Source organism: Ammospiza caudacuta, chromosome 3 (assembly GCF_027887145.1).
Source record: "Ammospiza caudacuta isolate bAmmCau1 chromosome 3, bAmmCau1.pri, whole genome shotgun sequence".
NCBI lineage: Eukaryota > Metazoa > Chordata > Aves > Passeriformes > Passerellidae > Ammospiza > Ammospiza caudacuta.
Window position 1 is genome coordinate 9,209,087 of NC_080595.1, and position 23,050 is coordinate 9,232,136.

The window sequence follows — 23,050 nt, forward strand, 5'->3', positions numbered from 1 at the left end:
GTTTAGTATCACAAGCACGTCTACATTGATCTCCATACTTATGCAATCAACAGTATCCAAGAAGAAATTCAGAAAAAAAATTGCAATATGTGCATTAACTTAGAAAGAAAAAGTATGCATTATATATATTTAATATATAATACTGTATTACATTATATTGTACTATATAGATTCTCTGTTGGTAGAGACGGATTGTTCTGGCTGTGCATCATGGAAGCCAGGCTGAAAGTTGTCTTGGCTCAGTAAAATAACTTTGTGTAAGTTATAAAATGGTCAGATATTAACATAAATTTGTACCTGAATGTTGGGATTCTGCCCATTGATATCTGCTTTGGACAGGTCAGGGAAGTTTGGGAGGTCCAGGAGAAAGGATCTGGGTCCATCTCTCTGCAAGGCCGTATGCCCGCTCTCCTGCCGGAACTGCTCCTTGGGAAAGGGCCGGTGGGCAGCCTGGAGATTGGGGTATTCTCCTCGCTCCTCAGGGTTCAGGGTGAAACTGTCTTCAGGAGAATGGTCCTCTGCACTCAGTGTGCTCTGGGGAAGAAAAGCAAGGCCCAATAATGACAACTGAGAGTGTGCAGTCCTGCCAGAACCCCCATCCCTCCAGCCTTTCAGCACCCAGACCCACAGCTCACTTCTGAAACACAGATCTGTAACCAGCTGACACAAGATAAAACTGAGTCACACTTGGAGACTTCAGTTCTTCCAGGCTCCTGAACCATTCCAGCCTTGTGATGAGCACCTACACGTGGACGCAAGCATCAGACTTAAACCTAGAAACATGAGGCTCTGAAGTAACCTCTGGGAAATCAAATTGTACCACATTAAACATGTCCCTAAAAATGCTGAAAGGCATCCATCTTAAATCATTTGAGTTTGCTTTGTTCCAAAGCTAAGCAAAAACACTGACTGTTAAGGCCATGTTGAAATTTATGGTATTAAAAGATCCTACCGCTGAGCTGGCAACCTCCCCTTCTCTCCCCTCAGTCTGCAACAACTTCCATCTCGTCTCTGTGTTCCTCACCCAATTCCTCTGGTCTTGAACATCTGAACCTTCCTTCCTCTGGGATCTCATTTTCATGTTTGCCTAATGGTGGGATTGAATTTCACCAAGCTGTGGGTCAGCGGTTAATGCCTTTGTTATTGTTGAGCGTACTTCTGGGTTTTGTAGTACATTGCAGCAGGCTGCCTCTGAACCAGTAGCACTGCTGCCACTGCCTTTGACCTCACCAAGGAGACACATTTAGTATCAAAACACTGGCTCCCTGGGTTAGGACTGGCCTGGGGGACTTGGGGGAAAAAACAGCACAGCAGTCCAATCTTCTTATGGCTACAAAAAAAAAAAAAAGAAAAAGAAAAAAAAATCATGGGGTAGATTCCGCACAGGTTTTGGGTTTGACTCAGCTGAAAAAATTTTAGCTTGAGGTCTTAGTATGACTGCCTGGGGAGTTTTTATTTTCAGTTCATAAAGAGACAGCAAGCATGGAGAGGGTAAATGTTAAAGACCTATCTTTTAAAACAAGCACAATTAAAGTGGAATGGCCACATGTGGTTCTGGCTCTACTGAAAAATATTTTTGCCAGCGTTTCTGGTTAAACGCAACCTCTATCCAGCTCCCCTGGTTCAAATTAAGCCCCAGCATACCTTTAGCTGAGCTCTCAGATAGATAACAGCTCCAATGCTTTTTCTTTTTTTTTGTGTTTATTTGCTTAGAATGTTCTAAATTGACCTTTAAAGGGATCTTAGAATAAAACCTGTGCACATTACAGAAAAATGTTCACTGAGTTAAACTAAGCTTGAAGAATTAATCTTGGACTAAGTGAAATTGTCTCAAGTAAAAATGAAGGTAGTTCTCCTCTACCCTCCTCACTGCACGCTATTTGTAAAGAGCAAAAGCAATTTATCAGAATTAATATTGTTGTTGTACTGTCATTCCCAGAATAGTTACACTCCGAAAGTGCCAAGAGGGTAATTTTATACATTTATCTACAGCACAGATGTAGATAAATTCTAATCTGTGAGATGTAGATAAATTCTAATTCACCAAAGTCTGAATTTAGTGTATGTGTGCAGTGCTAAAAATGTGTGTGCTCCTGACAGTCTGCTCTGCTTGAAGGCTAAATCAGGCTCTTCTCTTTGCTGGAGACCAGGAAGGACTCTCAGATGCCTTTGGTGGCCCACCCATTATTCAATACAAAGTAGAAAGCAGATCACACAGCAGGAAGCTATAGGAAATTAAACTGACGGCCACTTAGCCAACTTTAGGTTCCTCACTCATATGCTGCTGCTTTAACTTAACACTCTTCAGTTAGAATTTAACATGCTTGGTGCATGAGGATTAAATGGCTTTTCAGTTATGTCTGACTAACAACAGGGCGTAATAGTACTGAGATTAAATTGCTTCAGTTAGGAGGAACAGGAACAATGTGGTACTCAACTATTTTTAGTGGGGTATCATGCCCATAATCTTACCTTTATTAAAAATAAAGTAAGATTTTATTAAAAACTAATAAAATTCTCACATACAATTCCATCCTTTCCCTATCTGCCTGCTCCTTCAGGAGCATCCTGCTTCTCTCCACATTAACATACCACGCAGCTAGAGCTGGCCAAGGCCTTTGGAGACCCAGATTTAAGTCTCTGGCCAGACTTGGTGTGTGATCCTGACAGGTCACGCTCTGCTGGTGCCTCGGTGGGGATAACAGCACTTCCCCTCCTCACTGGGATGTTTGCGGGGAGCTCAGCAACTACAATAATAAGGGCCATATAAAAAGTTTTTAATAGTGTCAAGCAGATGGAATATCACATGGAGTTGGTTAGGAAATTGTCATGGTGAAGTAATGACATCAGGCTGATCGGGCCCACTACCAAGCTGCTTGGGGCAGGGGCTGTCCTTAATTACAGACCCAGCAAGATGGAGCTGCTCCATATTGCAAAGGAAAACAGGGGGGACAAGATAACTGCTCCATCCCAGGGGCTGCTGCAGGCAAGGGAGCAGGATGGACCCCTCTGCTTGCCCAGGGCAGACCCAGAGACCCCAGTGGCACATCAGGGACACATTTCTGATGGCAGCGACTGCTGAGCCCCAGGGTGGGATGTGGAGCTTGACTTCAAGGGCAGGGCTGGATAATGCCTGGCAGGAATTACCCAGGTTAAACAGTGCTCTGCCCAGAGGCAGGGCTGTCCCTCACAGCCCCTTCTGCACTGGGAAAGGACTTCAGGAGCTCTTGGGCCTCTGTGTTGTACTGCAAGTGGAAATGCTCAGTGCGTGTGATCGTTCCAGTTATCTGCTCGTGGTACGATGAGTGAGCGGACATTTGTTTCCAGTTAATAAAATGAAGAGATTGTCCATTTTTTTAGGAAGACACTTCTTGGTGTCATGTCTCAGCTGACCTGCAGTATTATTAGAAATGTGCATTTCTGGTAAAAAGATCAAAGAGGCTGCCAAAAACAAAAGTGAGCTTGAACTGCATGTGAAAAGAAGACTGTGCTCACCCTGTGCTACTGCATTAGCTCTGCTAAGGTTCTTCCAAGACCCATCTAGCAGGAAAAAGTTTGTCCTTATTGCAATGCCAGCATCCTTTCTGAAGAAAGTAGGGTTTGTGTTCCAAAGCTAATAGATGAAATTTGATTTTTATTTCAAGGGGGATATTCTTCTTTCCTTACTTTTACGTTATTTCCCATGTTTATATTTCACACTGTTTATTTTTAGGTGTAAACAATTTTATTAGTGATGCTTTTGGGAAAGCAGTGTTGTTTGCCTTCCTTTAAAAGCTATGTCACTTCATTCAGAACTACTGACTCAGTTTCTCTGAAGTTATGACATTTCTAATTCAGGCACACTGGTTTCTTACTCAAATGATGCATCTGCTCTAAATATTTTAAGATAAAACACTTTTACCCTCTTCATTTAAAAGGATTATTCACAATGTTTGGACTTTCCATTAAGATGATTTTGAGAGGTTACTCATACTGTCTGTAAGCTACAGTTCTGCAGGCCCCACGGGATCAGATAATTATAAAAATTCCTAATACAAAAACAGCTTAGGATTTTTGAGGGTTCCAAGTGTGGACAGTATATGAAGGCAGGAAGATATAGCCCATTCTTATGGGTTGTGTGACAAAGCAATGAAATGAACCCTTGAGAGAGGATCTGACACATTTTTTGCATTACAGAATAACACACCTTGCAACATCCATCTCTGAAAAAGGGAGGGCAATAGGTCAGTATGTATCAAAATGTTTGTGTCCATCTATAAACCACAAAAGAAGAGCAATTCACAGGATTTTGTGAGGATAATTTTCAGTGATCTAGGTGGGACTTGCACTATGGCAGGGTTTAAGGCTCCAAGGGACAGCCCTGCACACAGGAAAAATGTTCTGCCTGATATTGCAGGTTAACTCTCCAATAATCAGAGTTGTATTTTAACACCCTCCTAGGCCTTCCCATCATGTTTCTCCCTCTGTCACAACAGAACATGAGAGCAGGGAAATGTACTGTTTCTCTTCCCCACAGAGAAGCTAAATAGAAATGGGAACTTGTAAAAATACCAAACTAGGGGAAAAGGGAATTTCTCTGCAATTTTGGCAAGTAAGGAGTCCATCTCCCTCCCCTCTTCCTTATTTTAATACCATTTCCAGTTCTGGAAAAACAACCAAGACAGAGAGTAAGTGAGGAATGACGGTAAATATAGAAAATACTCTGAAGCAGTTGCTCTTTCTCTGCCCTTCATATTTATTACTTTCCTTCACTCCGTACTTGCCAAAGCAAGAGCACATTTGCAAGCACTGCTAATTAGAAAACTGATACAATTTATATTCTAATAGCTCCCAGCCAGTAAGGGAATCTATTACTAAATCCCTGCTGCAGCTACATTGCTTTCTTATTTCTTGTATACTCCTTTGAAATATCTTGTAAAATGATCTTGACAAGAGGTCTTGAATTGAAAACTGAGGGTCTGTCACTGCACTTTCATGATGCACCTGTACAGCATCTTCAATCACCAGCAACAAAGAACTTTTATTTATTAGGAAACTTCACAGATGCTGTATTGCTATCAGAGACAAAATGAGGCCTGAGGCCTTCACAGAAAACCATTATGGCCATTAGGAGGGGTTTCATTTCCCACCTGCCCAAACAGATTGTTTTCATTTTGAAGGCTGTTGTTGGTTTTCAGGTTAGAGCTAAATGATCACTTTAAAATTAACCAGTCTTGGGAGGCTGAGTAACACACCAAGATACTACATGAGACTCTTACAGGCACAGATCCAAGATGCGTAACAAACCTGGGTGATCTAATTCCTGGAGTTTATTTATGTTTTTCATCTATCATGAGTACAAACAGCACCTATCAGGCACGTTAAAGGAGCAGGCAGTGAGGGTAACAGCTGAGAAACATTATCAGAGACACACAGAGAAAGATTTCTTTTATGATTAATGCCACATACAGTCCAGGCAGTCAGATGGGAAGTCAGAGCAGAGGGGTGTTACATCAACCACTCTAAGACCTTTTAATTTTTCCTTAAAATGAGCTTGCCCCTCACTCACATATAGCAGTAAAGGGAAAAACCTTACTTATCTTTAGAAAGCTGCACAAACTAATTGTTCCAATAATAGAGAGCATTTTAAATAACCAGTGCTAATAAATAACTTAAAACAGATGGCATTGGCTTGTATGTACACAATTGTTTTCACTAAGCAGGTCCAAAATACAGAATCTGCTTTAAACATCATGCAAATAAAAGATGAATCACTGATAACAGTTATAATAGAAGGATAATAACACTGATAATAGAAGGATAATAACAACAATAATAAAGTTCTGTTAATCATGGTCTGTATTTTAAGAGTTCTCTATTATTCTCCAGGAAAATTGGTAAAACGACAGTGTAAGCAGTTCTAACTTGCACTACACCTGCCTGTGTGACTATGTGGCTGTGGACAGACTAAATCCAGCCACCACACAGTGTTCTGCTCTAGGACACTGCAACTTCAGGGGCTGTATGGCTCTGGAAGAGATTCTGTCTCTGTGGAGAACAGGATGGAGTCACAAATACTGCTGCAAGTCAGAGGCTCAGGGCAGACATCAATCCACAGTCTCTGTTGAAGGAATGGTCTTTGTACATGCTGGTGCCAGTGGCAAAGTGAGGTGCTTGGGGTGCCCCAGCACACACCCAGCCCACCCCAGCTGGTTGTCTGCCTTATGCTGAAACAGCTCTCAGGAGCATCTCAAAGCATCTGGGCACATTCATCACAGAACCACAGCTTTTGAATTTTAGGCTTTCTACACTATAAACTTGTCGGTGCAGCCCTCATGGCTACACAGAAAATCCTGATGACTGAATGTGAGAGCAGGACGTGTTATGGCTGCAGAGATCCTCAGGCTGCAGGGTTGAGGGCCCCTTCACATCTAGCAGGTACCAGAGAGCTCTTTTGAGGCACATGGCTAACACTACATCAGCACCCTCTGCAGTGGAGGAAAAGTCTGTTGTTGCCTTGTTGAACCTTGTGAACTGAAACCTCCTGAGTGCCAGAGCAGCTCTAACACCATTCCTCCCCTACTGAGGCAGTTTATTCACTTGTAATCATGAAGCTTTGGTCCATCCTAACACCATTCCTCCCCTACTGAACCAGTTTATTCACTTGCAGTTATGAAGCTTTGGTCCATCCTTCACTCAGATTCTGCTTGGGAGTTTTTCTGTCCCCTCCACACCACTGGCAAACAGTGGGTCCACATCTGAATGGCTCTGGCAGACAGGGTTTTTAACTCTGGGCTTAAGGAGAAAACCAACCATGTTATACTCAGATCTTTTTGCTACATGTTGTGGACACACATTTCACATCACAGCTATTTTTTGTGCTCTGTTGTTTGGTTGTGTTTCATGTTTTCATTCAGCTGGAAAATACAAACAGCATGGTTCAGCTTGGAGGTGAAGAACTGCCAGTTTGTATAAACACTTTGATAATAGGAACTTGGTGGTGATTACAGCTCAATGTCTGCTGGAAAAAAAACCAGAGGCCCTTCAGCAAATTTTCTAATGTAGTACAACACTGGTGCTTTGCTCTTCAGCATATCTGCTCAGCCATCCAGGGGACAGCCAAGCACACAGAATTGAATTGTGTAGGGTTTTGACAGATGCTCAGTGCCAAATTTTGCTTCTAGTTAACAGGTATTTTCAGTTGCCTAAGCTGCTGATGAACATTAAGCTATTCTTCATGACTCTAAAGATCTTCCCTGTAATCCCTGCCTGGTTGAGCTTTCCACACAGGACTAAATCAGGGTTTAGTGGCTGAAGAGGCAAAGGTACAGCTGAGGAGTAGCCCAAGTATTCTACACAAATGACCTGTGGTGCCAAAATGCAAATTCTTTGAAATTTCTAATTCTTTTTAGGCCTTATTAAAGACTTGCATCAAATCAGCAGTGAAATAAAGCTTTAAAATAGAATTTACTTATACCTTTGCTAAATTCAATTAAACTAGTTTAATCTCACCCATCATCTGAAATCTGCATCATAATTTACACATTAGGTTCCAACAGAATGGGAAAAGTTGCCTTAAGCTGCAATTAAAACTGCAAAGGAAATTCAGAATATTAATACTTTTTGTACACAACCCTTTTTTCAGGCTTTGCAGGTCAGCACACAAAACATCAGTGTAAATGAAAGAGAACAAACATACATCTTAAGTTATTTTCCTGGGTTTTAAACTATGTCCTTTTGCACGTTTATTCTACTAAATCCCTATGGCTAGGATTTCACTAGGTGAACCAGCTTTAATAAGTGAAGTTTTTATCTCTCCCTAGCTAGAAGAGTAACCTTGCTTGAAGCCTTTTCAATTTCCAAAGTTGCCTTCAGCTGTTAGTGTCCAAGAAACAGCTATTCCCAGCCTCCATGTCTCCCTCTCTTATGCCACTGAATATACACCCTATGCTTTCAAAAGTGTCTCTGACTCTGGCTGTGTTAACTGGCAGATGTTTTTAGAGACTAGAAAGTGTTTAGTCCCTGTGGACTGAAAGTTACATGATGACTTCATCACATAAGCAAAAGCTAATAACGGGAAAGCAAGAAAGCAGACGAGTGTTATATTCCAAAAACATGATGTTTCCTGTGCTTCTGGCAAAGCTACTCCTGTGCCTGAAAAAAGGCAAATCGCTTTAGTCTTGGTGCTCAAAACACACACACACACACACACACCATCAAATGGCTGCTAGATAATTTATGTGCCTCTCCCTTAGCTGCCTTCCCCACTAATGCTCGCTTTCCTTTGGGTGGAAGTGAGAGGGTGGAGGCAGAGGAAAGGCAGGGTTTGTTCACCTTCAATACCTCACAACACTCTCTGGAAGGGGTTACTGCGCCCAGGAGTTTACAGCAAAACAGCAGCAGAAATCTGAGCAGCTGCCTCAGGACCAGCACCTCAGCTCCTGCAGGGAAATGCTCTTTCAAGTGCACAGCTTAGAAAACTCTGGAGACTGATACAGGAGCAACTGCAAGTCATTAGCATCCATGGCATTTGCACACAGAGGCAACACTTGCTGTGGTTTCCTATCAAGCCATCAGCAGTGGACATCTGTGGAAATCCAGGGCACTGGGAATATTTCTCTGTCTGCTCTGGGGTGCCCTGACCCCCAGGGGAGCACTGACTTTGACCCTCACTCATGGAGAAAGTTTCCCAGACTTCAAGATAGACCAGAATCCACAAAAGTGTGAAATAGATTATAGAGAGTAGTGTAGGTGTATCATGACTTGGTGAGAAATTTAGATTTTGGGATTTTTAGTCTGTTGTGGATGGAAGCAAGATGGAGGGCACAGGGTGTGGTCCTGGGTTTCTTCTTCATGCTTCTTCTTCCTTCTTCTTCAGGGGTTTGGGTAGCATTTTGTAATTGGGCAGAAAAGGCCACATTGCAGCTCTTTGGGATCTGTTATTGGGTTAAAAAGGGAAACTAATCTACATGTCAGTTCTTAATTGGACAATTTAGCTTTAAAAGACCTTGTAACAAGAGATTTTTGGCCATTTTTGTGGTGCTTTTCCAGTGCACTGAGCCTGATATGGACAGCGTGCAAAACTCTAGATAAGATAACAATAAACAAGAACTTGAAGACTGAAAACATCCAGTGAGTGTCTCTTTCCTGACACAAGACCACTCCAGGAGGGTCTCCCCTGTCAGGGGAGGGCCCAGCCAGAGTCCCAGAATTTGGGGCATCGGCAGCAGGTACCTGACAGACATCCTGCTCTCTCTCTGCACCTCCCTGGGCTGCCTGAGTGACGGACCAAGAAACCAGGGGATGTGGATTCACAGGAGAAAGGCCTCCCTGCAGTGCCACGATGGGGAGGAAGAGCCAGTGAGTGGATAGGTGGCACACCATGGCAAGACACTGAGAAGACCCTGCTCTGTCTAAGAGGGGAGAAAGGATGCGCCCTGGAGAGAAGGGCAGGTTTTCTGCATCATGAATTCAGTGCGTGTATATATAAATTTTCCTAGAACAGTTAGGGATGGGGGCTATTTCCTAGAGCTGATTAAAGAAGCATGACTTGATTTTCAATTTCTAACGACTCGGGGGGCATTCCAATCGACTGCAGACAGGAAATGAATTCCATACATGCACTGAGCAAGGCAGATGCTTTTGAATCTGACACTTACGTGAAATGAAAATATCTTCATTTCTGTCTCCCTCCCACCCCACGATCACTAGTTAGTTCTGAGCTATTTTTAGGGTAAATGGTTTTATTTTTTAAAGTTGTTATAGCCTTAGCATGTGCCTGAAGCCACCCAGACGCCACTGACAATAAAGTGTAAGGGAGCAGGCAAAAGGCATCTTTAGATTAGTCCCAGCAGCCCAACACAGCACAAAGGTAAAAGAGGAAAGATAAGAAGCTCAGTTTTGTGTGCCCTCACCTCCTCTGGCAAGGAACAGAGATGGGACCCTTGTGGAGAAGTCACAGCTCTATACAAAGAGAGATCCCAAAGCAAAACCAGCAGAGACACTGAAGGCTATGGCTCAGAACTCACTTCCAGCTACTTAACTCTGCTAAAGAAATAAATATATATATTTTATCCTCATCCAGCTCTCCCAAGAAAACTGCAATAATTGTCATGGTAGTATTATGGGGTTTATAACCCAATATAACAATGTAATTGCTGCTCCTTTTATCAATGGCAGCAGTGCATTTCAGAGAATTGGCACATGCATCTCTTTTCCCCCACTCAGTCCATATGTGTGCAAACACATGATTTCAGCTGCACACTCCCCTTGTATTTTATTATAGGAATAGCACAAAGGAAGAAAAAAAGAAATCAGAGAGGTGGTATTAATCTGGCCCTTACTCTGATGTTATGCAAATAATTAGTTTGTTTTATCTTGATGTTCAGACAGCCAAAGCTGTATTCCTAAGAACATGAAAAAATGGTCCTCACAGGAGACAGAAGAAGAAAAAGGGATGGGTAGGTGAGAAAGGCAGCTTTGATTTACATTATTCAAAGGGCCATGAATGCCAGATCAAAGAAGAGCAGGGATCAAACTCACATCCACTGGAGGATTTCAGCAGCTTTTTCAGAGCTATTGATCTCTCAAGGGCCAACCCTTTCAAACACTAGTGATGCCTCTAACTAGCCAGAACTCATCCTATACTGGCTGAGCCTCATGTAGTTTGCTCTCAGCAGCTGAGGAAAACAGCAACAGCCAAGACAACACTATATCTGGGCTGGATGTAGGACACACAGAACTGAGCACAGAAATGGAAGGTGAGCATTTTCTGCACCTGATGCTGCCTCGCTACATCTGCTGCAGAAAATGGCCATCATGGTAGATGTTCACTAAAAATCAGATTCCCCACTGACAAGCCATGTCCTTGGTCTGAGGACAGGCTGCTGTCACCCTGATGAGAGTTCTGGGCAGGGTTTGTTTGCTCAGTGCTGATTCACTAAAATTTTAAATTCACCTTCTATTTTGTGCAGGATGAAGGTGGAATAAGACATCTGAGGAGCTACTGCAGCTCAGCTGGCAAGCAGTGGCTTGTTCATGAATTTGGACTCACAAGTCTAATCTGAACCCATAGAAGGCACAGGATTCATCACTAAATCAAGTGCTGAACCGTCAAATGCATCACGGATCGGCATCTTCCCCTCACCCCTTCCCTTCCTTGGGACAGGTGTCTTTGCAGTCTGGCAGATAAACTTCTTGGTGTTTTGCCTTGTCAGTGGGCTTCAGGATCATGCCTTGAGCAGGAGCCACTGGGATTTGGTGCAGCAAAGCAATTTAACCTGCTCTAGCCCCAGATCATTTCCTAAGAGCTGCCTTTGGATGCCCTTGCAGCAGGCTCATTGCTGCTGCTTTATCACAGCCCTGAACACTCCCTTCATTGCTGCTGCCATCATCACAGCCCTGGAACACTCCCTTCATTGCTGCTGCCATCATCACAGCCCTGGAACACTCCCTTCATTGGTGCTGCCATCATCACAGCCCTGAACACTCCCTTCATGCTGCCTTCCACATTATTTGTCTGTCTCCAAGCTCTGCTCACATTTTGAGGCCTATCTGCTCCCACCAGCACTCTTGGTACCTTGAACAGTTTCAGGCAGTGGATGACCCTGTTCCTCCTGCATGTTTGGATTGAGAGCTGGTGCTGCTACCATTCCAACACATCAAAATTTTCCAGGACTCTACCAGGCTAAACAGCTCATTTAAAACCTCTGCCACTATTCTTTTGATACACCTGAAGTTACAGGCAGCATGCCTCAGAAATATCCCCTCTGAGATACAAATTCACAAATGTTAGACACACACATATCAAGTCCCCCATTCTTTCCCAATAAAAGCCTGGACTTTAAAGCACAAGGTGAGGAATAGATACTCTACTGGCCAGCTGCAGTGAGCCTTTCATAAATCATGTGACTCTCAACCCCCAAAATGGAAAATGATACTCCAGAAGCTCTGTCCTGCCTGACAAACATCTGCTTTCCTCTTGTAGAAAGGAATAACATGATAGAAAAAGTCAAATGCTGAATGCCTAAACAAACTGAATTAAGAAGAGATGGTAGGAGTAATGATGGATGAATTGTAAACCACCTGCAAATGTTAAAGTTGCTGTACTCTTCTGCAGAACATTAAGCCTATAGTGCAAACCTCCAATAGACAGGGACTGTGCTCCATAAAAATCATGATGAATGCAGGCTTGTTTTTATATTATGGAGGTCCTAATCCTCCTCCTCCTCTGCCTTTGCTCTATTGTTACAACATCAAAGACCAACTGCTGGCCAAGATACAGTCAATATGAAAAGGGCGACCAGCAAATTTACTGCTTGACTTCATTCCCTTTAAATGGAATAGGCACCATGGCCCTTTTTCAAAGTCCAATCACAGACATATATCTTTTTTATTGGACATCATGTACAATAAAGTGAAGCTGTAACTTGGAAAAAAAATAGAACACCTTTAAAAAATCCCATGAGGTGAACATTCCTTTATAAAAATATCACTGTGGTTACATGTTTTGAAAAAACTCCGGGCACTCCACAGGGCAAAAGGCATGGGCTGGCTGGGTTGTAGTTTAGCTAAGATGCATACCCAGGCCTGATATTGAGTTGGTTTCAAAAAAATACCTCAACCAACTAATAAAAAGTGATATATTTAAGATAGAATGCCAGCATCATTCAAATAAACTGTAATGGCAGCATTCATGCCATGAGAATCATTAACTGCTTTGTTATAGCCTGCTCTGTGCAGTGAGCCTTTACAGACTGCTTCTGACCAGAGAATCTTAAAGTCAGGAGCACAAAATGCTGATATACAGACTGCATCTTAAACAACTCCAGTCTGATTACTGAGGTAACTTCCAGAGGCACTTTCAGATGAGAGTTGAATCAGCAGACATTAAAGGCAGAGGCAGTTTTATTGCTCTCATGTTGCTAAATAGAGAGAAATAATTTCTGGCAGTGAAATTAAATAGGGCATAAACAATTCACATGATGTAGGAGGCAAGCAGAGTGGGGTGTTACAGAATCTATGTTGGACAGCTATGGTTCTCATTTTCTGTTTGAAATGATTAATCATGTTTGTTTCTTTGGGTAGCTTGTGCAAACAGACATTAGTAAATATCTGGTTATTAATGTTATATTGAGACCAATCTCATTCTAAAATCCTGCACTGATGCATATGGCAGGTAAAATGAAGCAAATTTATGTTTTATCTTTATGAACTTCAGCAGCTGCTTCCAGTGGAGTAATGATGGTTTCTTCTGAGGCTGCTGGGTTACTTCTAAGGCAATAAAGATACTAAAGCTGTGTAAATAATTTTTTGAAGCACTAGCTTAAAAAATAGCTGTATTATCACTCAGTCATCTTGCCTGTTATTTCTATTACTATTTCTCTGCTGTCAACTCCTGCCATCACAGCCTGCAGCTCATCTCTCTCAGTGCAAGGGCTTCACCTCCTGCTTGTCAGACATCTTTTATGAAAAATCCTTTCCTTAGGATTTTTCCTCCTGAGAAGCTGGGAGGCCTCAGGAACAAAATGCAAACATTGATTATCTGCTGCTGTGGAATGCAACAGGTGCATCTGTGATTGGCCCATGTTGGATGTTTGTAATTAATGGCCAATCACAGCCCAGCTGGCTCGGACAGAGAGCCGAGCCACAAACCTTTGTTATCATTCCTTCCTATTCTATTCTTAGCTAGTCTTCTGAGGAAATCCTTTCTTCTATTCCTTTAGTATAGTTTTAATGTAATATATATAATACAATAATAAATCAAACCTTCTGAAACACAGAGTCAGATCCTCGTCTCTTCCCTCATCCTAAGACCCCTGTGAACACCGTCACACCTGCTCAGCATTCCTGGGCATCCCTCTATTTGAGGAAGTGTTTTGACTGAGTGCCCAACCCAGTACCTGAGCGCCCAACTCAATGAGAATGCAAAGGCAAGATGCCTGAAAGGAGCATTCAGGAAGTTGTACCTGTCCCATGGATGACATGGACCCAGTGACAGCTCTTTAGAAGAGGAGAAATCCACTTTTCTTAGAGTGGCTCCAGTGGCAGAAACAGATGGGCCCTATCTGGCTTTTATAGGTACTTACAGAGAACTCACTGGTTCTGTCATGAGAACTGATCTCAACAGCCATGCTGGCAAAGAGGAAATGTTCATCTTCCCAAGAATGAAGAACTACTGTGGAACAAACAAACACCTGGATTTTTCACTGCAGAAAAACACAACAGATGGAAATTAATTCATGTAACATGAAGAAAGCCACACTCCAGGGCCCAGCTCATCCTTATGGGTCCTGATGACATTTGCTGTGTGCTTATCAGCTCTGTGGGAAAACTGAGCTATGAAAGATTCATATTCAAGAGGATCTTGGCTCTGCAGCTGACACAAACCATTGACTTGCCTTGCTTTGTGGAAGTCAGTGGGAGGAGGTCAATTTAAGCACACTGAGAAGGCAGATCTAGCACAGAAGTATAAAAGCCAAGGGATGTTTGCACTCCTCCTGCCTTTCAATGTGCACTGACTCCACCAAGAGTGTGAGAGAAAGTTTTCATTCCCTGATTTCCCCCTCTCATCTTCAGGAGCACCTCCCTACATTAAAGGCTTAGAGATGAACAACTCCAGGCCTGCTTTTGTCCAGCCAGACTGCTGGAAGAGAGGAATAAAAAAGATATGACCCATGGCTATGAGTTCTCTGAGCACTTGAAAAACAAGGACAAAAGGATAAAGGAGCTGCTTACCAGTAACGCCCACACCAGCTCCTCTAACCAAGCATTCTGGTGCCACAGAAGTGACCACTGTGGCAAGCCATCCCTTATTACAATAATAAGTTACATTTCACTTTGTTTTCTTTCTTCTTCTGGTATTTCAAATCAAAAGTTCATGGAAATACCAACACTGGAAATATTCTGCTCTTGCTGATGTACCAGTGAGCTCACTACGCTGTTTCTTGGAAATGTTATTCATCTCTGTGCTTTGGACTATGAATTTAGCCTGGCATTTACTGTCTTTAAAACTTGTAAAATATACACAATGGTCTTAAAGTGCAGCAGTAACCACTGCATCACTGAGTGCTGCCTTCTGCCTTTTACTGAAGCACTTTGTATTTTTCACTTTAAAGTTAACACTTCATTATTCATCTCTGACAGTGCCTCTATTCAGGCTGGAGACCCACTGCACTGCACATTGCTCACAAGCTGCACCACAATGCTGAAACCTCAACCTCCACAAGCTTGGGTTGACATTTGAAAAGTAAAATAAGGGGGGGGGGGAAAGACACCACTGAGAAATAATTACTTTAAAAAGTCACCTTTCTGATAACTGAACATTATTCAGCCAGTTCAAAGGGCTTTTATGTAGTGTAGTCTTAGAGCAGACAGCAAGGTAAGAGTGGTATTAAAAAAAGGACCAAATAAGCACTAACCAACACCATGAAGAGAACAAATGAGGCACAACTGGGTACTACCACATCTGTTTGTAAGGAACACTGGCAAAACACCCAGAAGAGAATAAAACAACCAGTGCTCACAGTTAAACCTGCCAAAGCTGCTAAGTCAGGATGTAAGCACCAAGTAAAATTACATGGCTTCAATATTTTAGGTTTACACTTGTGTAAGGAAACATCTCAATTGTCTATCTATATATTCAAAATAGGAGTGTATTTCAAGATTTTAAAGTAATGCAGAAGAATGTAAGCATAAGAGAAGGATGGCAAAACAATTTCCTAGCATTACTTGCACTCTGTGCACTTTTACATAATAAAGCCAAACAGAGGGAAAATTCTTAAGCATGAATGTTCACAAACCAGTGCATCTTAGAAAACATTAGATATCTGCAAACTGATCTTTTCTTCCCACTAGAATACCTACCAATGACTGGGGTTTTAGAAGTCACACTGATTTCAGAAAGTTTTCAAACATACACATTATGTTGGCAGGCCAATCTTGCACTGTCTGCATCATTATCAATACTACTATCAATGAAGCCTTCTGGATTTCACTTTCTGTGAAGTTCTGAGATACTCTGACATAACACAGCATCCGAGAGCTTAACACAAATGTTTCCACCTTATCAACAATTCTTTCATTGTTTTCTTTGACGGCGTTTTCCACCACTTTGGAACAATTCAGCATTGATTACTGACACAGAGATGTTGCAGATATGAGCAGAGACAAAAGAACAGTGCTGGATTCAAGCCACAGTTCCCAATTTACATCCAACAGAACCTGCACTGGTTAAGCAGATGTCTCCTCAGCAAAGGAATTCCACAGCAGAGCCAGGTGTGGAACAGCTCAGTGCGCTGAGCCTCTGAGTACTGGGAACCTCTGAGTACCTGCAGGCCCTAGCAGTGATGTTACAAACCACAGGGCACTACACACTGAGCAGCACCACACAGCACAGTGATGAAGAAGTTGCTGAGGCCACCAGCAGAGCTGCAGCCTCCTCTTTCTGTGGGCAGCTGGCACTGGGAAAGGACAGAACAGGGAAATGGGACTGAACCTAAGGGCTGGCAACCAAAGCAGGAGAAGCAAAGGAGAGAGTTTTGTACCAGTCAGGCAAGAGCAAAGGGTCAGGAGCAGAGTGGTTGTATCACTGTTATAGCTGCCGTGACCAAAATTAGCAAAATATGCCTCTTCCAAGCATCTTGGTAAAATTTAACTCAGGAAGTTACATTCCCACCTGCCTAACATTGCTCCTTGCAGCCAGAACTAAAATATTCTTGGATAACTGTTCTGAATGATTGCAGTAGTCTAAGATACTAAAAACCTTGCCACATCCTACCCTGAAGGGGCAGTAGCACTTTTCCACCAAGGATCCTTTGGTTTGCTATGAAATTAATCCAAGTGATAGGTATGGAGAAAAGTTTAATTAATGCTTTCTTAAGATTACTGGAGTTTGTTCTTCCTGTGTAGAACAAACTTCTCTACACAACCAACAGGAGTTAAAAATAAAAGCTACTCCAGAACTTGTGCTGGCTGTCCAGGTAAGATGAGACAAAGTGGAAAGCACCAATGCAGCTGCACCATGTCACTGCACCTCTCCCTGTAGTAGCCACTGTGTTTTGTGTTTGGCTCCAGGACCATGGGAATGAACAGGAGAACACTGTGATGGCCCAGGATGAATTCAGAACACACACTCTGCTTTTTTCTTACAAATAGCCCAATACTATAAAGAACTGGAAAAAATCCTAAATCTTGCTTTAAACAGAAATAAATAACTCAAAGAGATTCTTCAGCATGAGGCACTCGGAAAAACTGCTCTGATCTGTAGTTACAGAGACAAAATAGAGAGGCACCTTGTGATTTAATGCCAGGTACTTATCAGTGATGATCCAAGATAAGCTGTACAGTAACTGTTAGCTGTTGGGCTTAAGAGATGTTTGGCAAAATATGCCTCATCCAAACATCCTGGTAAAATTTAACTCAGGAAGTTACATTCACACTTGCCTAACATTGATCCTTGCAGCCAGAACTAAAATATTCTTGGATAACTGTTCTGAATTATTGCAGTAGTCTAAGATACTAAAAACCTTGCCACATCCTACCCTGAAGGTGCAGTAGCACTTTTCCACCAAGGATACTTTAGTTTGCTGTGAAATTAGTCAAAGTGATAGGTATGAAGAGAAGTTTAATTAATGCTTTCTGGAGATTTCTGGGAGCTGGGTTTGAAAGGAGAAAGGATGCCAGAAAATGGTCCTCTGCTCAGTGCAGCAACCTCATTCCTTCACTTTGTTTCCCATTTTACCCTTTGCTTCCTTGCATGCAGCAGCATCACACGTAAAGCTGATGACCCTTCCTTCCCCCTGGATCCTGGAACAAGCCACAGCCCCAGAGCCAAACCACTAAAGAGCACACACAGTTCCCTCCCTTGGGAGATGAGAGAATGAGCTGCACATGGCCCAAGCCATTGCTGAATCTCAGTACATGGCTGTGGGAACACATGGCAAAGGTGAGCCTTGGCTAAGAATCTACACAGCAAAGCTGAGAACAGGTTCCACTGTCACTGCCAAAAAGCACAAAAACCAGCATCCCCTATGATGAGGAACACCCTCACCAATAGATTCTGGGTTACATAGAATCAGCCTGCCCAGTTCACAAGCCACTTGCTCTGGAAGCTGTTCATGTAATGTATAAACATCTCTTAAGGCAGGGAAGGATTTAGGGTCCACATTAAATATACATCCACTTACTGGCACCTTATACAGGCTAAAGACAGTCTGGAAAACAAGAAGGCAGAATGTGGAATGGACAGGTTTTCAAAGATGATGTAGACATCATTTCCTAACAGAGCAAACCAAATGTAAAGCTCCAGAGCTCAAATTTACTTAAAAAAAAAGAGTCTAAAACGCTCCCAAAGTAAACAGCTTGAGTCCTACTTAGCTGAAGAAGCCTGAAAGCTGAAAACTGGAGATAGTTTTACAAATTGCCTGAATGCAGTACAAGGGTCAGCAAGAACTCACAAGCCCTGAAGAGACTGAAATGCACCCCAGCAAAGGTAGCAGACAGCAGACCACTGCTAAACCACTCATGGCACTGAACTGGGGATCTTGGGAGAAAATTACAAGCTCATGCCTGTAAAGGGATACTCACACAGCTTGGAGAGTGACTCCTGTGCAACCATTTATAAGGAGCAGAATTATGGAAACCCAGAGCACTGGGAATATTCCTCTGTCTGCTCTGGGGTGCCCTGACTGCCAGGACAGCACTGACTTTGACCCTCACTCATGGAGAAAGTTTCCTAAACTCCAGAATGGACCAGAATCCACAAAAGTGTGAAATGGATTATATAGCATAGTGTAGGTGTATCATCACTTGGGGAGAAATTTAGGTTTGGGGATTTTTAGTCTGTTGTGGATGGAAGCAAGATGGAGGGCACAGGGTGTGGTCCTGGGTTTCTTCTTCATGCTTCTTCTTCCTTCTTCTCCATGGGTTTGGGTGGCATTTTGTAATTGGGCAGAAAAATCCACATTGCAGCTCTTTGGGATCAGTTATTGGGTTAAAAGGGAAAATAATCTCGGTGTCAGCTCTTAATTGGACAGTTTAATCTTGAAAGACCTTGGAACAAGAGATTGTTGGCCATTTTGTGCCTTCTAATGAAAAGTTGCTGAACCTAAAGTAATAAGACTGCTTTACTCATAAGAAATAATAAAAATTTGAGTCCAAACATGAAACACCATCTCAAGTGCCTTCAATGCAGACCCAGAGAAACCCACAACTGGTACCCCCACACAGAATGTGTTTTTTTCTGGTAGGGCTCAGAGAGCATTTCCAACAGGGTGCAATTGCTTTGCATGCTTATTGAAGGGGGGGACAAGGGCAGGAGCAGGGGGATTAAAAGGAAAAAAAAATCTGTTTACAGCATTGTGCTGCTTTTCAAATGATGTTTTCTTACTCGGCTCCAGTTTTAGGCACAACCACCGAGTTTCAGGCTAATGTAATACTGCTGCAAGTATTGCAGTGGAGAATCTGACTTCATGTGCTATGGCATATATTGTTGGTGGCTCTGCTACTGCATTTTACAAGGTCATTTTTCTTGGTGTGGGAACACTGTTATTCTTGGTGTGCAAGGCTTGCTATGGAAAAATTAGAAGTGAAGAGGATAAACTTCACGATGAAATATTTTCTCTCAGAATGAAAGCACAGATTTTAGAGCATCGTAAAGTATTAAAAATGTCTTCCAAAATTTATGTTCAAGCCTTCCCTTGGTTTTAGAACTATGTAAAAAGATAGAAACATACCCAAGCTGCTTTTTTCCATCTCTTAATATAGCTTCATTTGCTCTTCTTCAGAAGAGAAAGTCTGTAGTTCTTTATTTCATAAATATGCTCCAGAACAGCTTCTGGATGATAATTAAATTAGACCTAGTAGAATTCTCAGCAGAAAAAAAATCTCCCCCTTCCTCAATTATCCATTTTTTTCCCATTTGGAAGAGATGGAAGGAAGGGAATGAAATCTGACTGAGAAACACAAGGCTGATTCCCTCTCATAACTCAAGACTGTGAGCTGCTTTACAACTCCAGCATGGATTTCCCATTTTGTGCTCATTTGCCCTGCCACAGCCCAGTTCTAACAGCAGCAAGAGCAAGGAAAACATAACTTGCTTAATTTTAGGATGGAAGGGTATTTTTTTGTATATTTCTTTCATCTCTCAGTCCAATTAACTGCAGGGCTTAACCCAACTGAAAGACCAAAGGAAATCAAAACCTACCCTGCAAAATCCTTCCTTCATTTGAAGGACCAAGGATGGGAGAAAGAGAAGCTCTTCCTTCTCTTACTGAATCAGACTTCAAAGGCTTACAGGTGTTTTAGACTATTTAAATCTCCAACAATATTTTAAGATTACGTAGGATTCTTTCTGAATTCATTTTAAGTAAAAAGGACCCAATTCTGACTACCTCATTTGTGCAAACAGACTGCCTAAACCCGAATAGACCACATCCTCTATTTGATAATTGCCAGGGACTTTTGATACAAATTTGCCATGTTGAAAGACATCTATAAACATCTTTGTTGCAAAGATTACTCTTTCCTGGATTTGCCACACTTCTTCAAGAGAAATTTCACCAAATGCAACACCGATCTCACTCACTTCTCACAATCACTCCTCTCCACAGATGTACCAGGACAGAAAAGCCCTGAGAGATGTCTAAGTGCTCATATCAACAAGTCTGGGTTTGTGCAGTATTTTCCACACTCATTCTCTGCCTGTGAGTGCAGTGCACTAAGATTTTGCATTTACTTCAGCACGTGCCATGATACAGCCCAAAATCTGCCAAAATGAGAAGACCCTAGTGCAAACTTCTCATTGAGCATCTGCCTGCTTAAGTGCAACTTTCTAAAGCCAGCAATAGAATCCCTGGAAGTTATAAAACCAGAAAACTGATAGATTTCCATCTGTTTAACCAATTGCTCTAATCAATATCCTTTCCCCCAGTAATGTTTTGTACAGACACTGTACAATGTACAGACACTGTACATTATCTCTCAAATACATAACTGCAGAATCAATGGAGTTGGGAAGTATGTAAGAATTTCAACTCTACAAATGGCAAAACATTATGAAAATATGAACTGCTAAAACTATCACGGTGCTTAAAGGCACAGAGTTTATTAAGGTAATCTGTAAAACATCACTGCAGAAAAAATTCTTGAAGCCAACAATCTACAGGTTTTCGTGAGACAGCCAACTGCAATGATAATAATCCAAGATAGTTATCTGAAGATGATTTTCCTCGTTTCACCCTAACCTTACAAGAGTGCTCTAAAAGGAGCTCCTCAGGGAAATGGCATCACCCAGAGTTCCCACTTGCCCAGATGTTTCTCTCATTATGTTACAAGCCTGTCAAGAAAAGGCAAATTCAGGGTTATTCTAATGATAGCAAACACCTCATAAAAAACCTCTCCAAATTTACTTTTCCAAGGAATATCATTTAAAAAGGCATTCCCAGTGCCCATGAGAAAAGAAAGCATCATTTATAAAACACTATTACCAAAAATCTTGCAGATATTAAAAAAAACCATCCTGGAGTGTCAAGCCGGTGATAAAAGGGCAGCGAGAGCTTGGTGGGGCCTGACCCACAGTGCAGGGCTCAGCACTCCCCGGCAGCACTCCCACCAAGTCCAGAAGGAGGTTTTCTGAGCTAGGGGGGACCTGGCTCCAGGCTGTGCTGGGATGTTGAGCCTGCAGCTCTGGGTTCCCTCCCGTGGCCAGGGGGTTCATTTTGTGGACCACCAGCATGGAGTGACCAGCACAGCCTGCACTCTCCTGACTTCTCCTTGGCTTCTATCCTCTGCTGGTGCTGTGATTCTTACCCAGATGATGGATGGTTTACATAAATTTATGGTGATCATAATTATGACCTTTTTTTGTCAGTTTATCCCATGACTTGGTAGCTGATTTTATTTTACCACTTGGATGGAGAAGAGAGCTGGCCAGGGCACACGCAACTGACCAGAGATTTACAAGCTTTGTCTGCAGATGTTGGTGATGCTGCAGCTTTGATCACTGTCTCCAACCATTATAAATGAATGGCAACATGAATAAAAAGAACGACCTGAAAGAATACCGAAACAGAACAAAAAAATTCCTTCACTTCTGTTGGACATAATACACAGTGGAGATTCATGGGAGAAGTCTTTTAAAAGCCTGGAATGGGCTAGCTGGGTCACAAGCACTGTCCTTCACATCACAAGCACTTTAGACCCTAAGTTTGCTGCCTATTTCAGGACTGAATGTCAGCCTGTCTCTTGAAGCTCTCCAAGGAAAGCCATACACTTAGTTCCAGCACTTCCCGAGACCATACACCCATCAGTTCCCCCTCACTCCGGGGAACCCTGTGCCCCACGAAGGGAGGATGCCCTGGGTGGGACACGCCGTGCCTGACACGGCTGCTTCCATCCCTTCCCTGCCCCACAGGCTGCCCAGGTGCGCTGCGGGAACACGCGTGGGAGCCGCCCCGACGCCTCTGCCTTTGCCACCGCTGCCCCGACAGCCTAAAGCCGAGGAGGGCGGGGGACACCCCGTAAAAAAGCCCCGGGGGAAGCCCTCGGGCGGGGGACCCCTCGGGGCCGGGCCGGGCGTGAGGAGGAGGAGGATGCGGCCGGGGCAGGTGCACGGCGCCGGCTCCCCCGGCTCGGCCAGCCCCGCGGGCCGCGGGAGGGTGCGGGGGAGGCGGCGGCACTCACCTGCCGCTGGCTGTGGTTGCCGGCAGCCGAGGGGGCGTGCGGCTCGCCGCCGCCGCCGCGCAGCACGGTGATGTGCAAGGTGAGCAGGAGCAGCCCCAGCAGCAGCAGCAGCTCGGCCGCCAGCCGCACCATCCTCTTGAGCCGGGCGGCTTTAGGGCCCCGCGGCGGCGGCGGCGGGCGCGGAGGAGGCGGAGGAGGAGGAGGAGCCGCGGCGGCCGCCGCCACCGGGACCGCCACCGGAGCGGCCCCGGCCCCGGCCCCGGGAGCCGCAGGACGGGCGGCGGGGAGCGCGGCGCTCTCGGCGTCGGCGGGGCGGGCGGCGGGCGCGGGGCAGCGGCGGCAGCAGCAGCAGCAGCAGCAGCGGGGGCCGCCGCACCACGGCGGAGCCACG

The 23,050-nt window shown here is 43.5% G+C and overlaps 1 protein-coding gene across 4 annotated transcripts in view; it reads right to left on the reverse strand.

Annotated features, from left to right (window-relative positions):
* The window catches only part of ISM1 (isthmin 1), a 41,759-nt gene extending 18,953 nt beyond the window's left edge, over positions 1 to 22,806 (reverse strand). Inside the window, exons 1-3 of one of the 4 annotated variants that reach the window (XM_058802476.1) lie at positions 22,656 to 22,791; positions 11,259 to 11,281; positions 298 to 516 (exon numbers count right to left, since the gene is read on the reverse strand). In XM_058802476.1, coding sequence (XP_058658459.1) covers positions 298 to 516; positions 11,259 to 11,281; positions 22,656 to 22,791 — 378 coding nt within the window. Of the gene's footprint in view, positions 1 to 297; positions 535 to 1,024; positions 1,209 to 11,258; positions 11,282 to 22,655 lie in introns of those variants that run through there. The other 3 variants (XM_058802479.1, XM_058802477.1, XM_058802478.1) reach the window with 3 other exon arrangements.
* Between the last annotated feature and the right edge of the window lie 244 nt (positions 22,807 to 23,050).